Source organism: Bombyx mori, chromosome 10, assembly GCF_030269925.1.
Source record: "Bombyx mori chromosome 10, ASM3026992v2".
NCBI classification, from domain to species: Eukaryota; Metazoa; Arthropoda; class Insecta; order Lepidoptera; family Bombycidae; genus Bombyx; species Bombyx mori.
Genome location: NC_085116.1, coordinates 12061549 through 12079439, shown reverse-complemented (window position 1 = coordinate 12079439; position 17891 = coordinate 12061549). Strand labels below are relative to the sequence as shown.

Genomic DNA, 17891 nt, shown 5'->3' with positions numbered 1-17891 from the left:
CTTTGTCGTCGTGGCCTAAAGGATAAGACGTCCGGTGCATTCGTATGTAGCGATGCAGCGGTGTTCGAATCCCGCAGGCGGGCACCAATTTTTCTAATGAAATACGTACTCAACAAATGTTCACGATTGACTTCGACGGTGAAGGAATAACATCGTGTAATAAAAACCAAACCCGCAAAATTATAATTTGCGTAATCACTGGTGGTAGGACCTCTTGGGAGTCCGCACGGATAGGTACCACCACCCCGCCTATTTCCGCCGTGAAGCAGTAATGCATTTCGGTTCGAAGGGTGGGGTAGCCCTTGTAACTATACTGAGATCTTAGAACTTGTATTTCGAGGTGGGTGGCGCATTTACGTTGTAGATGTCTATGGGCTCCAGTAACCACTTAACACCAGGTGGGCTGTGAGCTCGTCCATACATCTAAGCAATAAAAACAAATAAAAAAAAACTTAACACGAACGTAATGAAAAATTATATATACCACACGTACGTGTATTATTAAACAAACAAATAGTAAAGGTCATATAGTCCTCGACAATAATAACATGAATGTTACAGCACCACTACTATTGCAACTAGATGTAATCTCGGTAATAGTTATAAGGCGACCGAGAACAGGAGGGCATTATCGGATACACGTAAATTGGCTCGCACGTACTAAGGCCTCGTTCGAGACGCAAGCGAAGTCCGTGACATCTGTATTGTTTAAGAATGCCGTGTAAATTGAAATTTTATTGTTTACTTTGCATTTAAGTGTATTGAACTTGACGATCGTTACAGAGATTTCATCAGTGTGCTTAGTGCGAGTTTTTAAACGTTCTCGATAACGTAAAAGTTAGCTCATATTTGTATGGAATGGGATCGTTTGCTTACGTTTGTCGCTAGGGGCGCTGTTCCAACTGCATACAAAATTGGGTTCACTTTTACGCTAACGAGAACGTTAAAAAACTCGCACTAAGCACACAGTTCAGACATTAAAGTGTTTAAATTACATTCATATTAACTAAAAATGTGGGAGACAAAACACTATCATTCTAGTATTTTCTTCAGTGTTCGCGAGTCGTAGACAAGTAATTAAAATTAAGTTTAATTTTTCTACTCGCTTTTTATCGTCGTCCGTGACTACGTAAACTGTAAAGTATTGAAAACGTCGGAAACATTCATTACATGAAAACAAAACATACGCGAGTATAAACCGTAAAAGCAGTTTTAATTATCAGTACCATTATATTTGATGTGTCTTCAATGGCTCATAGCTTAAAATTACAAACACAGACAATATTTTTTACTCATTACCTTAGTTGGATAGATGAGCTCACGGCCTTGGTTGTATGCATATCTTTTGGCCGTATATCTTACGAAAATACATCTCACGAAGTTATTAGATGAATCGTTAAGAACCTCTTTTTTCCCTACCTAAGCTGATGGTTTTGAGAGACCATATCAGCGTAGCTTTAACTACATAATAGATGAGCTCACGTCGTTGCTAACACTAACCTTAGCAAGAGCAGTGCTTCGCAGAATCTACCACCAGATCAGAAGCCCGACCCACTGAGAAGATCCGGCGAGAAACTCAGTGGGCTGTGTCTGTGGGTTAATTTACTCGTCGAGCCCTTCGTCGCAAGCGACGGGTTCGACGAGAACGATGACCGGTGTTTGGGCTACCTAAAAGCACCGTTAGTGGATAAGGAGGATCAGAAATGACCTGTTTTGGGCGACATCGACTGTTTACCATTCGGTCCACAGGATCGGGAATGTTAAGAAGTAATTCATAAACGACTAATGACAGTAAATACTTAGCTTTAGTTTATCAACGCGATATTCCTTTTGAATAACTGGGATCTTTTGAATTTCAGGTGAAGTATCATACCGTATCGGAGAAAAGGGCGCTGTGAAGGTTTTGTTCAGCAGTGACGAGCGTGCTGCCGATGAAAGAACCGATCGGGAGGTAAGACCAACATCTACATTTTTTTTTTGTGATTGAAAGATTACTGGTGGCCCGGAAGCAACATCTACGTGCAGACTAATCACCTTCAAATCAATTATAACAAACCGATTAAACAGATCGTCAGTATCTGATTGATTAAATTGAAGATCATTGTAACACCTTATATGGTCATTATTAATCCATGTAAATGTGTATGTTATGTAGTCTATATTAATATATAAATCTACGGTGGTTTTTACGGGTGTTCCGTTCTAACTACTGAACCATGGATTCGATTGACTTGAAATTTGGTATCCATGTAAAAAATACATGTACTTAATGGATAGGCTAATATTTTTATGAGTGTTGGACTCCCTAATAATAATGACAACAAATAATAATGTCAAGTATAAATGCCCAGCGAAGCGGTCGAGTACGGCTAGTATCTCATAAGATTAATAGAACGGTTGATAATAAATAGAAAAACATATTTCTTAATTATAATTAAACTTAATAAAAAAAAATTGTTAAGATAAGTATAATAAATAACTACAAATAGTTTTTAATCATAATTAAAATAAAACAATAATTGTAATGTGCAGGTAACACGCGCGTTCAACCCTGAGGCCCAATGCTTCAGGCCAGTGGAGCCTGCTGCGGCGCCGTCACCGCCAGCGCCCGCGGCCTTCTCTCCTGCGCCTCCGTTCCGTGCACAGCCGCTCACCTTCACGACAGCTACATTTGCACAGACGAAGTTCGGCAGCACCAAGCTCAAAACGAGCAGCAAGCGCGCAAACCGCATGTCTCCCACCGAATTCAGCAATTACATAAAGCAGCGCGCGATGCAGCAGCAGCTGGCGGCGCGGTCCATGTCGCCGGCCCCGGAAGCGGCGTACCTGTCCCGCCGCGAGCCGGCGCCGGGCAGCGCGCCGCCCTACCCTCCGGCGCCGTCGCACCTGCTGCTCGCCAACTGAGGCGCACACCGCGCGACCCGCTCATAGAGTCTTTACTTTTTTACGAGAGAGACGCGCGCCGCGATTTATTTTTTTATTTTCCGCGGGGGCGTCCCGCGCCGCCCGCCGCTTGTGATATCCGTACGATTTTCCATAACTTTTTGTATTCTCGTTCGTTACGTCGATGTGTAAATTTAATCGATAGGAGCAATAATAATTAGCCGCGCGACTTGCCGGCGATTTATTTTCGTAATATTTAAAAGCCGAGTCGTTTTTGATGTCTTCGTTCGATATCGATATATTAGTAGTTTAAGAGAGCCAACAGCCGCACGGCCGAGTGCGTTGACGACGTACCTTCTAGAGCGAGCCTGTATACATACGTCCTCCGATCTAAGAAGTATTAATATTTAATTATGTATACAATATATATTCGTACGAGATAAATATATAATTTTTCACGTGAAAACGAAAAGCCAATAGAGAAATTGTGTATTTTAATAAAAAAAATAAAAAAAATCATACTATTTTAGCGTATCGGTATGGTATACCTGTGTATTGTATTCGTATGTTGTAATATTTGCATATCCGGTCGGACGGCGCGGCGGGCCGCCCGAGGGCGTCGGAGATCTCACATAGTGTTATCATCACTCGTACGATTGTACCCTTTTTATAATAATTAACATACATAACATAATAATATAGGATTAGCTACGTTTCAATCTAACAGTATTTTTTTAAGAAGATATTAGTCCTTGTGTAAATTTATTGGTCGACCGCACCGCGGTGGCTGGTCTTAGCGTGTATCGTATACTTAATATTTAAATTGTTATTAAAAGACATGAATAAGAATAAATCATAGAAAAATATATCTCAATTCATTAAAATAACGGGTGCATGCGATTCATTGAAAATTGAATACTATGTGTTATTTATCTTTTTTATATTTCATTAGCGATCGGTACAGTTTTTTTAATGGAGGTCTGTAGTTTAAGCGCTGCTATAGCGCGGGAAACGGGTAGTCGGATCAGCTTGTCACTGTGTTGCGAATACAAAACAGAAATAATTGGCAACGGGAAATTGCTCTATACGTATCTCGCAATTTCACCAAATATGTATTGTAGATGAAACAATTCAATGCACAACATGGACAAGTTGTACCTAAACGGAAATGTACAACTATTTTTACTATTTTTATATTTTGATTTAGAGTTAAGTCTAGCTGTATGAGTTCTATACCTTTAAAGTGTACTTTATTAATATCTTATTATTAAATTACATGAAATGTATTTTCTATGACAATCCATTGAAAAACTGACCGAAATGCTACAGTATTTTGTAGATAAAATCTATAATGTAAGTTTAATATTAATACAATTTAGTGTAATGAAATTTTTTATTGTAAAAGATAATTTTTATTTTTCTTTCCTTTTGTAAGATATATTCGATGAAGTGTTAAAGATAATATAATATTTGCATAATATAGTAAAAAGCGGCACTCCATTGCCGGCTAATATAATTAGTCAATAATTTTTCAAATTGTTGTACGACTTTTTAAGTTTATATTAAAATGTTTTGTGCAATCTATTGTCTGTTTCATTGTTCAATCCTATTAAAAAGACATGCCTACGTAGATAATCATAGTAATTTCATTAAATAATACTTTTAATTCAATAGCTGGGAAGACGAACTCACAGCACACCTAGTTCTCAATTAGTACCGGGGTCCATAAACATCACAAGTATCTCCTAAGCCGATGACCTTGAGCAAATCTAAACGTGTCTAATTTTTTTTTCTTATTTAACTACCTAAGCCTACCTAAGTTGATAGCCTTGAGAAGCTATATCAGCGTAACCTAACAAGTAGGTGAGAGCTCACGGGGCTCAAACCTGACGACGTTGCTAACACTAACCCTAGCAAGAGCAATACTTCACAGAATCTACCATCCTATCGGAAAGGCGACCCACTAATGAGCCGTCACGGCAAAAATATAATTTAATTCATCAATATCTTTTGTTTCGGCATTCATTATCTTTTTTAAATAATAGAATTGATGAAAATATTTAGCTGAAACATATATTTTTAAAACTATTTATTAATAGGATCCACCGCCGTCGCAGATAAGTGGAGCCGCCCACCTTGTAACATAAAAGTTGTTTGTAGGGCTGAGCTTATTTTCGCAGAAATTGCAAAAGGTATTTGAAAAAGTACCCTATAAAATTTTTTTATTGGTCTTACCACCAATGAGAAAAAGGTGCGCCACAGTCGCAATATTCAAAAATGAGGTTGCTCACGCAAACGTGCTAAATTGACAGCAAAATAATTTTTAATCATTATTTATACATCGATTAAAGAAGTCATAGATGCGCGCACTAAAACACGTCCGTATAGGTCGATACCTAATTAATACCTTTAATCAAACTGCGCAGTAGTCGGTATTTTGACGCTCTGCACTTTATACGCATCAATAGTCGATATATAGACGGTTCGCGCTTTAAAAACCAAGGACCTTTACCTCAATTTTACTACACCAGATTCGTTTCGATCTATATAAACCGTGGGAGTCTTCTATTAGAAAATGAAAATCTAATACGGAAAATGTAAATGGCCACTAGATGAATGGTAGATGCAAATAAAACAAAACGATTATTATAATAATTAAGTCACTTTATTATCATACCACAATGACAAAAATGAACCCCCATCTATGGACATGTTTATGCCTGTAAACATTAAATTAAATATTCGATAGTAACCAAATCATAACCTAACATCATTATAAAAATACAAAATTTTCATCAAAGTCGATAAACCGATACACGCTATAAAGCCTCGAAAAAGATCGAAAATAAACTTGTGAAATACAATTTTTTCACAAAGACTGGCTTGTATCTAGTCATCTAGTTTGTAACACATATCGCTTTGATACGACGTGCAGTTTTTTAATACGCTTTTATTAGCTTCAGACGAATGTATGTTAGTATATAACGGAATCTTTGAACATGATTTTGACCACCTTCAAAACGTCGGATTAACTCGAAATTTGGTATACTTATGAAGGACCGATGACAATTCAACAAAAAAAAAATATAATGAAGATTGATGTTCAACTAAAAAATTAAAAATAAATAATAGTTTAAAAAAACTAACAAAATACGCTTTTATAAAAAATCCAAGAAAAGAATAGAAAATAAAATTTAATAAATGTCGAATTAAAAATAGTGTATGAAAATATGATTTTATTGTAAAAAAGCGTAGGGTGCATGGTCTCAGTAGTTATAAATATTTTATGAACAGATGAGTAGTAGGGTTATTTTGATAATATCCTGAAAACCACACCATGCTTTTTTTACAATAAACTTATTTTTTTACACTATTTTTAATTCAAATTTATTAAAATTCATGTCCTTTTTTTAGTTACATTTTCTATAAAAGGGTATTTTGTTTGTTTTTATAAACTATTATTTTTGTGTCTTATTTGGGATCCTGCCATCAAAACTTTACAATTTTTCATCGTCAACATGAATATTGAATCGGACACAGCTGGTACGATGACACCTACGCACCAGGTGATCCTAGTGTAAAAAGATACAAGCACAGATGTTAATGAATTAAAGGCGACCAATCGAAAGAAGCAATAATTTGTAAAACGATCAAACCTTTCAATTTAATTAAAAGACCCAACATGATCATAAACCAGCTACCGCTGCCCATCGTCAGATAATTCGTCTCCATTTAAGATAATATTCCATAATTTTTACAACTTAAATTAAATTTCCCACTGATTTCGATTTATAATTAGTTTGTATTGCTACTGAGTTGTGCTGCAACTGAGAATAAATCGTTAAATAATGCAAGAGAGCTTGAAGACTTAATCCTGGCACAATTAATAAAGATACCATCTTTTAATGAAACTAAAATATATTCACAAGAAAATAGTACAGACTCTGATATAACTTGACTTTTATATAATTTAAAGTATGCATTAAATGTCTTAAACATTAGATTGTGATGTTTTTAAACCAAAATAAAGGATCTGTGATGATGACGTCGAATTAAATTCATAATCTTATATTTTACATCAGAATATGAGTTATGGCACATTTTCGAGATAGTGTAATATAGCAATGCCACATGATTAATATAATGGTAATTACACTTTGTCAATTTAAAAATATTCGAATGTGCGAAATTAATTTTTGAAAATGATTATTCTTCATTATCATTTTGACAATAAAGGCTCCGAAATCTGGTCTCAGACAAAATATCATCTATAAATCATCCGAAAGACACTTTTAAGAACTTAGTCATTGCGAAAAAGTGACTCGCAGGTCTAAGGAAAAAATACAGCAATCCCCCCCTTATAACACGGCAACCTTATAACGCAGTTTTATATTACGCGATTTCAGTCCCTCGTATAACACGGGTATCCCCCATATAACGCGGGGTTTTCACACGTTATACTATTTCTGTACTGTGAAATTTATAATTATTTCTACAATTCATAATTAATTTTGCATATTGTACAGTAATTGTCATGTGAAATTAAAATAAATTAATTTATTACATTTGCGTTCCTAGTTTTGTAATAGGAAAAACATTGGTTATACTATATTATATTCGTATATCTATTTGTACATAACGCTTTATATGAAGTCATACAAGCGCGTTATGCGAGAATTCTGACAACACGTATCCTATAACGCGGAACCAATCTACCGTGTTATAGTGGGGATTACTTATATCGCACATGGCATAGACTTTCAGATCTTCCTTCATCAAACTACCTGACTTAGTCGACAACTGCTTGGCTTTGTCTCTGATATTAGTCCATGAGCTACGATGAGCATTCAATTATAGAAGGGCCGTATAATGCTCATATTCCTATATTGGCATTTAACTAAAACTTAAACTTCCGGCGTACACATTTTCTTTGGCATTCAGGCTTTTTCCATGAAAGCCGAACATGGAGGCGCCAAGTTTTAAGCTTACGCAAAAGTTGATATCATTTTAAAGAAATAAATAAAATTGTGGTTTGAATATCAAGCGAGGATAGCTTTGTTTTAAAATTTATCGACTTCGTTGAAAAGTCTTTATTATATTAATAAGAGTGTAGTCGTAAGTATGATAGTACATAATATATTTTACATTATATATTTCACAAGACCTTAATTATCTTAAAGATAAATAAATGCATATCTATAAAGCGTTCTTATAGAATAACTTTGTATTTTTACAGGAACATTTCTGATATTAATCACCTTATCAAGAAGCAAAACATAATTTTGGCACTGATTCGCAGACGATCAAGTAAACTCTGAATTATGTTATGTTTAATTTACTTCGTATTTTCAGCCATAGATGAGGAAATATGTCTTATGTGGTTTTCGTATAAAATATAATTATTATACTTGAAATCACTAAAATAATCAGTACATTTTAAACACAAACGGTCCTTCGATAAAAAACTCTTTTAGATCCCGAAATTACATTAATTATATTTACAAGATATATGTATCAATTCAAATATTTTAAACCTAGGTCATGCCGACCGAGAAAAAGATGAATATTTTTTTTAAAATTATAAAACGTAATGAGAAATTAATTTAAACACACTGGTTGCTTAAAATATGACTGATTTTGACTAATCTTTCAATTTTGGCCCATATATGTTATTAAACATTCAAAATTAAATTGATTATAATATCGAAGCAATCATAAGTAAGTACTTACAGACAAAATAAACATAAGTTTAGAATTGACCCCACTGTTCGCGGGAGCATTCATTATGAACGAAAAGTAAAATTAAATAACACACTATGTGAGCAAACGCTTAAAACGAAAAATTAAATCGAAATTACGAAAATAACTACATATTTCTTAATGCCAAAACAATAAGGTTAAGGAATGACATCATAAAGTCTTGGACTGAACATTACAATTGCTTTAGATAAAGACGAATAGCATGCGTATAAAATTGTACATAACTGAACACGGTCCCCCCAAACGGCGTTAGCAGGAAAGTACAAACATGAAAAGAGTGGTTCTGTTATCTCCCGTAGAAATAACCCATGTTATTTATAGCCTGTATACATCAGTGAGACATTTCTATGTGTCTCTGTAAACTCTTTTTGTTCATGTATGAACGGTCGCACATAGCACAGGGGAAGTAGACCTTTTCGTTGTCGGAGTGTCGCGCCCGCGTGTGTGTGGACAGGTCTAGGGCCCTCGCAAAATATACTTTGCAAATGTTGCAGAAAAATTTGGTGGGAGTCGCGTGCATTGTTCGGTGGGCGATGAGGTCCCGTGGGGTGGCCACCCCGTCCCCACACTGAGCGCATGTAAATTCCCCGGGAGGGTCCACCACGCCGTTACCGTCGTCTTCGGAATCTCCGGATTCCTCCTCGCCGTGATGTCTCATTTTGTGAGACCTCAGCGCATCAGCATTATCGTACTGCGCGCCGCAAAGATCGCAAGCGTGCACCTCTTCATCTCCTAAGCCAGTAGCAGAGGAACTTCCTTCGCCGCTTTCGTAATGCTTCTTCATATGTACGATCAAAGTAGACTTTCTCGTGAAGCTTTTATCGCAAACAGGACAAAAAACTGAATTCGGTTGATGGACCTCATCCATATGACGTTGGTAGGCTGCGCGTTTCGTGAACTCTTTGTCGCAAATGCCACAGTATCTGTCTTCAAGAGGTCCTGTACTCTGTTGGTCTGTCTCTATAGAGTCGTCAGATCGCAACTTCTTATTAGGGTTCACAACTGTGACTTCAACCTCTGGTGGCAATCTTCTTTTGGCAACGGATGCCGGAGTCGGCGTCGAATGTTGAACGCGAGCCAGTTGCGAGGCATCGACGATTTCATGTTTACTGACTTTGTGGGAAACTTTGTGCTGTGGCATCCACAGGCCTGAATTATTGGCAGCAGCTTTTCCGTCCGGCGAACGAAGGTGCCAACCGCGGTGGCTCTTCAGAGCTGATATCGAAGTGTAGCTCTTGTGACATATTTCGCATTCAAAAGTCTGCGGCTGCTGGGGGAGTTGATTAACGCACTGATGGTTCTGTAAAGCCAGCAGTCCTACGAACTGTTTGCCGCACGCTTCGCAGGGATACCTGGCTTGATAGTCGACGTTCGCGTCGCCGGTGTCTTGATCGTTATCGTAGTCTCCGTCCACATCTTGTGAGGTGTCTTGAGATTTACTACTCGTGACCTGATTGGCGTTATAACCGAGCAATTCACGGGCGTGTGCAGCCTTCAGATGTTCGTAAAGCTCCAACGTAGAACTCAACGGTTTGCCACATATTTTGCACATTTGCACAGAAGTCTTGTGAAAGTTCTTCCTGTGACGATAATACGACTTTTTATCGGCGAAATTGATTTTGCATATCGTGCAACTTGACCTGCTACTGGTGTCGCCCCTCTCGCTTGTGGACTGCGTGTGATTATCAGAACCGGAGCCCATATTCGGATTAATAATTCCGTGTTTATTACGCTTATGTTTCCACAAAGCATTCCTGACCGGAAATCGTTGATAGCACAATTCACATGAATAAGGTAATTCGGGTTGTGGTTGAGTCGGCTGCGTATTATTGAAATTAGCAAAGTTAAAACTATTAAACTGCGGTGTCGACAAAATCGTACCATTTTCATCTGGATTATATTCATCCTCTTCGGTGGAGGCATGCATAGTATTCTCTTCACTGTCATTTCTGTCGTTCAAGAGATCAGCGTGTAATACCTTTTTATGCTTCCAAATATTTTTCTTGTGCATAAAACCTTTACCACAAATATCGCAACAATACGGAGCATTAGGGATATTACTATAATTCGGTTTAAACGATACAAAGCCTGGTTGAACACCAGGATAAGACTTAATTGGCTTCCCGATGATTTGTGGAGCAAAACTCTTAGGATCTCCCGGTTTCCTATTAGTCGTCGGCACTTTAGCATGAATGCGCATGTGATTAGAATACGCCTGGCGACTTTTGAAAGACCTGATGCATATGTCGCAGTAAAATTCTGCATCGGTGGGGGTATTCCCGGCTCCAGGATGGATTTGCTGAACGTGGTCGGCAAGTTTCTGCGGAGTACTGTAGGAATTAGAGCACAGACTGCAAGGGTAAAATTTCACTCGCAAGTGGGTGTTCTTGTGTTCCGCGAGTTCTGAAGGTCGTAAAAATTTCTTTTCGCATTGATCGCAATGATGTGCCACCTGATTGTGTTCGGCAACTTGGTGGTCAGTCCATGCGTCAACTGTTTCAAAAATCGCATTGCATTCAGTACATGAATAATGATACTCTTCGGCCTCTTCTTTAACGAGAGTCATGTCAGGTTCATGGCTTTGAACGCCTAAGGTCCTATCCGAATGCTCCGTGTATATGTGCTTGTTTAGATCAGCGGCTTGTTCAAATTTGGAATCGCAATGCTGACAGAAATGAGGTTTATCTTCGCCGTGTATGATTTTCAAATGTTTCACCAAACTAGGATAGTTTGTGTTCTTCTTTCCACAGACGGGACAGTCGGTTGGCCTACCGTCCACACACTTGGTCAAGGTTTCAGACTGATCAAGGGTACCGGCATGTACAGCAACGGCATGATCATTAAAATATTGGATGTTTCTGAATTTCTCTTCACACAAATCGCAAGAAATATTAACGGTGCATTCGCCGACGCGTATGTGTTTCTTTAACAAATTTTTGTCTTTAAACCTTACCCTGCAATGTACGCAGTGGAGTGGCATCATAGACTGTCCATCTTCGTGAACGTCTAATACGTGTTTCATAATAAACTGTTTCAATTGGAATTTCGCAGGGCAAAGTCTGCAAGCGTATGACCTAGCATTGAAGATATCTTTATACTGAACTTTGACGTCCACAGGCACAGGTTCATCCTCTATCACGATATCGTCGGTGATGCCGTTTTCGTCGTAAATTATTTTCCACAGATCCGTACACGAATTCGATCGCATATGACTGAGCAGCGCGCCGATGTGGCCGAAAGTTACAACACAATTGTAGCAGGTGTGTTTAGGAACCTTGTGCCCGTTTTTCTGTAGATGTTGTATAACCGCTTTCCTGCGCGGATGTTCTCTGTCACAGCACAGACATCGCTTAGTGTTAATTTGCTCAATTATATCGCGATGTTTATTTATAAAATCTCTTTGAGATTTAGTCACGTAAACTTTATCAGGGTCTAAAACCTTAGCAGGTTTCTCTTCTTCTTCAACCGTAGCGTCGTTGGGATCAATCGCTTCACCTGACTGGGCTGTTTCATCGAGTTCCTCCTCCTCTTCGTTCATTTCGCTAAGATATGAATTTGTTTGCATGTCCTCGTTTATCTCGACAACGGGAGCGAGACCTTCGGGAGGGACATAGTCTTCATCGTAATCATCATTTTCATCTTGATTATCTTCATTATCTTTATCTTCATGATCTTCATACTTTATATGAATATTTTCGTCAACCATCGGATTCTCTTGACTGTCCGCTGTGTCTTCATTATGATCCTTTTCGGTATCACTCTGCATATTCTCATCATGATTTTCATTATAATCTGCATTATCTTGCTCGTCATGTTTCTTATCGTCATCCACTTCTTCGCGCTGACGTGCAATTTCGATCTCGTTTTCAGAATCCATATCTACTGTGTCATAGTTCTGATTTTGACTGTCATTTACTTCACCTTCCGCTTCGTCGTCACCTTGCTGATCATAAGCATCAGGGTCGGCCTCAGATAAAATAGTTTCTACCTGAAACGATGCTATTTCTGGTTCCGATATCAAAGTTTCGGGACTTTCAGGACCCGAATTCATAATTTCTGGTTCAGAAACTAAAACTTCCGGTTTTGTTGTTAGGAGTGTTTTCAAAATTTGCGGTTCTTTTTTCTTGATTTGCAAGTCTTTTAGTGCTTTAATACGAAGGGGATATGGTAAATTATTTTGTGTAACTTTAGAATTTACAGTTTTAATAGGAATTGGTTTCGGTGGACCCGCTTTCGACGCATTGACGATCGGGATGTTTTTGAACTGGATTTTGTGACTGATAGGATTAGGCATAAGTCGCGCCTTGGGATTAAATGGATTAGGCCTCAATTTCGGCTGTAGATGTGTACGAGACTTTTTCGTCGTGGTTTTGTTAGTGTACCTATCAAAACTATGCGCGGTCAACTCATGTCGCCTGGCGTTGTGTGAGTATCTGTAGCTGCGTCCACAAACAAGACAATCTTTTGACGCTATTTGTTGAATGCCTTGGCGGGCGTGTAGGGTCTCACCAGTGGGACGCATAACCGTAATAGAAACTTCAGGCATGTTTGATACTTTCGCAAGAGGCGCGGCTACATTATTCACGTCTTCATCTTCATCATCTTCTTCATCTTTTTCGCTTTCTACTCCCTAAAACAGTTTTGGATTTAAGTAAAAATATCACGTATTAACAACCAAGTAGCCAATGTGACATTTCGTCTGATACTATAAAATTATTGTAATCGTACACAAAACCAACCAGGTGATTTATTTGAGTATTTTTAAATTTCAGTAACTTTCGAATGTGAAAGCAGTAATCTAATCCAATTTTAAACACATTCAGCCAAATTAACCTAAGCACTGAACACAAACATTGACACAGTGCTCCTTACATGTACTTTGTCCGCATTTTACACAACATTGTTTAGTTTTTCTGTCTCTTTTCATTGTTTTTATACATATTCGGCATCTTCTTCTGTTCATAAAATAAGATGAGTTTTGTACAAGATTGTTTATCGGAATATCATCTATTTCAACCAACAATTTATCTGTTCTTAAAAGACTAAGAGCTAAATCTTTAATGAAATTACGACGATGAGTTATCTTGTTGATATTTTCTGAACTCCATAGGACTTGAGTATTTATTGTAGCGATGTTTAGCATAGTAAAAAAAAGGGAAAGAGTCCAATCATTAGTCATTTGCATGGTCGTGTAATAATGCATCAAAACATCAAGCACTTCAACAGCAGACTGATTCTTCTTATAAAAGGATACAACTGTCGAATTGCCGATGTGTCTACCCTTGTGATAATATCTTGGATCATTTGATATAACGTTAACACATTTAGATTCAGAAGTAACGTAAGATGTAATACAAGTGCTATCCTGGAGAAAACCGGTCATGACAGATTTACATTTTCTGTAGGGTGATAAAAATGCAGGTGGTATATGATGATGGCTTGTTTTTAATGCTGCAACAGTAAAAAGTTGATATTCATTCTTCAAAATTTCCATCAAAGTAAAGGATGTGAACCAGCTGTCCATGACAATTGTTCTCTCAGTGTTGACTAAATGCTGAACCATTTTTTTTACAACTTCTTCGGCACCAAAATAAGGATCACTAATAACATCCAAATTTGTTACATAAAAGTTGTTTGGGTCAACAAGAAGTACCATTTTGATGCCACGTTTCAATGATTTCTTATCAATCTCGTAACGAAATGGACATGGTCCATAAACGGGTACAATGATCTCATCAATAACTGCAGTGTTCTTTACATCAAAAGAGGTTCTACAATTCAGAGCGAAGATTTCAAATACTTTACGAATACGACGCATAGGATCAAGTGGAACGTTACTCTTAGCACAGTTTTTTTCAAAACGCATATTCTCAAGGAGGAACTTAAATCGATCATATGTAATAGCACTTCTAATGCATGGTACTCCACAGACGTCATCCCAAAGATCACTACATTTTTGATGAGTGGGTCTATATATGCCATGTAGATAAAGGACCCCTATTAATGTTTTTATTTCCCGAATGTCTGTGAAACTTATTTCGTTTTGACCCAGATGATCATTTGTAGAAGTGACAATCTGTTCGAGCAAATCATCCGAGAAGTATTGTTGCCAAGCAGTTTCAATATTTTGTATGTATTTTGGCTCAAATGCTCTCAGTTTCCTAGACTTCAAATGTTCTTTTGGGTTCACAGACGGCGATATTACTTGTGGTGTTTTAGAAATAATTTCACGATTTTTACAGACATAACCCATTTTAGAGTCAAGGAAGGAGTCATCGAGATGGTCCTGTAGTTCAGATTCTGATGAAGAATCATGGTCAGAGCAGTGGAGTACATCACGTTCTTCTGTTGTTTGTAGGGAATCAATAACTTCACTGTCTTGTACCATGTTCAATATTGCATGCACCCGATGCCAATCCATACGGGGGTCTATGCATGTCTGTGGATGAAATTAATTCAATTGAACCATTCCAAAACAATATCTAACAAGTCAGAAGACACAACACTATGTTTACATTTCTTGGTATTAATAATTGTAAATGATAGTTATTTAAAAAATTACAATTATTGTTGAAATGTCATATTGGCTACACATTAGTGGAGAAAGTAGTTTAGATAAAAATACAACAGATTCATTACCTTATCACTCCTCGGTGTGAGCCCAAGCGATGTCAAGATGGGTGGGCCTTCCGGTTGTAATTTATGGGAGCTTTGGGTCTGAAATTTAACATATGGGACTTTATTTTTAAAATATTTACTAAAGTGTTATTAATGACTAACATTTTTATGTGATGCAATTAAATTTAGAAAAAATATTATCAAATGTGCATGACCACAAGTATTTTGTGGTGTCACATGTTTATGCAGTAAAAGCTCAACTGTAGAATCAACATGAAATTTTTATATTCTTACCATAACATTTTTTAACAAAAATATTATCTCTATATAACCATAATATGATTAAATTTATGAATGATTTATAAGTATTTTTTATGAAATTAATGAATACTACCAAATTTGTATAAAATGTACACAAACAAAATACCTTTGATAGTTGTATTCTAAAATTGAAAAACTATATTATTATAAAAAATAGAAATTTTATGAGGCAGTAACTATGTTTCTGAACTAATAAGTACCTTAACATATACCAACGAGTCATCATCATAGTCTTAAATTTTTTATCAACCCTTCATTTAAATATAACTAGTTCCACAAAATATTTCAGCATATTGTATCCAACAACACAATCATTTCATAATTTATAGAATGAAAATACTTCATCAAGTTTAAGATACCTTCTTAATATAAAACAGAACTGTCAACAGTCATGACCTTGACACTAAAATGCAACATTAAACAGCAATACTTGCATATCATTGGCTTATGAAATAATATAGCATTTTCAATATGATCAGTATTGGTCATCAATTGAAAGAAATACAAAATAAATCATTTGGATTTATCTCATACAAACCTCATTATCGGGGTAAGAGCCATCAATAACCACTCCTTCATCATATGCTTCATCTGACAGTGGTTCATTTTTTACTTTCACCTGAAAATGTAATTTTCGACATGTAAACAAATGAGCTAAAAACAATTTAATTTTTAACATTCCATGTTCAAATATGTAGAGAGCAAACCCACCTCTTCTAGTTGGTTGCCATCTTTATTAATCAACTGTATCAGTTTGGTTTGTGTTCTTTCACATACATCCTTGAAAATATGCCAATTGTTGACATTATCCATGCACTTCTTACAGACATTTGTCGGCAAGTCGTCATTTTCGGTTATCTGAAAAATAAATCATACGTAATCATGGTATAGATGGCGAATGGGCGCGCACCACGCCGCATTTCATCAGAACGAGCAAGGCGAAACCGCGCCTCACGTACAGTACATACAGACTACAGATACGCGAGGAGAAACTAAGTAGGTAGGCGTTGGTATAGACGCGCCGACAAGCGGCTGCTCCTCGACCGAATAAGTAGAAGCGAGTCGAGTGGCATCCAGTGAGCCCCTCGAGGGTTAGCGCTCGATATACCTACGCACACACATCTATATCGTACTCACGCCGACAGTGACGCTCGACCCGTTCGAGGGACGAGCTGCAGGCTGGTCTCGACCGATAAATCAATACACCCAACGCCAAGCATACCTAGCGATACGCAGCCCCCTCCCGGCATGACCGCATGACCCCCGGGAATAATGCCAAACCCCGACCTCATGATAAACGCCGTTCCTAGCCGGCTGAACGGAATGCGGTGCGTCGCGGCCACGAGCCGACCGATAACCGTGGAACATTACAAAATGGTGGACGATCTTACGACATCTCCACCTAAACGCAGCTATGCTCGTTGAAAAAGGCGGATGACGAGTTCTCACGTTTTCCAAGAGTCTACTTTCACTGATATCTTATAACTATTGTTTATTTTACGTATTACTTACCTCAACCGATACGCAATCCTTAATTTTTGAAGCGAGGACGTGAGGTTCAGAGTCATCGGAACTGGTGGTAGGAAAAATGGGCAGTAATTCGCCACGAGCTGACAAGCACAGTCTACAAACACTATCATAGTTCACATTCATTGTAAATAAACAAAATTTAGAATGTTTCAGCACTAAAATCACACTTAGAAAAGGGACGCCATGTCACCACGAGCACTTCAACACAAAGCACTGCACATCGTTCTTGCTAGAGCACGAAAGCGGCTGATGATGAGGATGAGAAGTCGATAGGTTCAGTCGGGACGGCTGGGTCGAGTCGTCGACCACCTGTCGTTCTGCGCATGTGCGCGTAAAATAACGCCAGGGTGACCAACATCCCAGATACAAAACACGGTTCAGTCAGCTGCTACCAACAATTTAGAAAAACCATTATATTTTGAAAATGCATTTTTAATTTTTTAAAAGACTTACATTATTTGTATTTTAGGAAATGTCTTTTGCTAGTTAATTTTAATCATAATTTATAGGGAAAGTTAACTATAATTGACTGTTTTAGAAAAAAAAGTAATTTTCATATTGTTACTTTTCTAATATATGGAGCTGCTACATTAACTTACGGATTTTAACCTTACTGATTTTCTACAACATTTCTTTTGTGCTTTAAATTCAAAAGGCTTGAAAAAAGTCTTTAGCGGTTTGCTCGGAAAAGCACCTAACATTGCTAATTAAAAAAAAAAACGTTTGCCACTCACTACCTGACCATATTATTAACCATCGTTGACAAAAAGTGATGAAAT

At 37.4% G+C, this 17891-nt stretch overlaps 2 protein-coding genes across 2 annotated transcripts in view; one reads left to right on the top strand and one right to left on the bottom strand.

The window, feature by feature from the left end:
* LOC101744020 (protein Tob1) overlaps positions 1–4467 on the top strand; it is a 48181-nt gene extending 43714 nt beyond the window's left edge. The window contains exons 3-4 of the mRNA XM_004923180.5: positions 1860–1951; positions 2533–4467. Of these exons, the coding sequence (XP_004923237.1) occupies positions 1860–1951; positions 2533–2904 (464 nt within the window). The 3' untranslated portion in view covers positions 2905–4467. The remainder of the gene's footprint in view (positions 1–1859; positions 1952–2532) is intronic.
* A 1059-nt stretch (positions 4468–5526) lies between these two features.
* On the bottom strand, positions 5527–17463 carry LOC105842967 (zinc finger protein 91). The gene is made up of 5 exons (XM_021353492.3): positions 17095–17463; positions 16294–16440; positions 16121–16201; positions 15283–15360; positions 5527–13273 (listed from the first exon to the last, which is right to left on the bottom strand). The coding sequence occupies exons 1-5, from the start codon at positions 17233–17235 to the stop codon at positions 8975–8977; spliced, it is 4746 nt and encodes a 1581-aa protein (XP_021209167.2). The 5' UTR covers positions 17236–17463; the 3' UTR covers positions 5527–8974.
* Between the last annotated feature and the right edge of the window lie 428 nt (positions 17464–17891).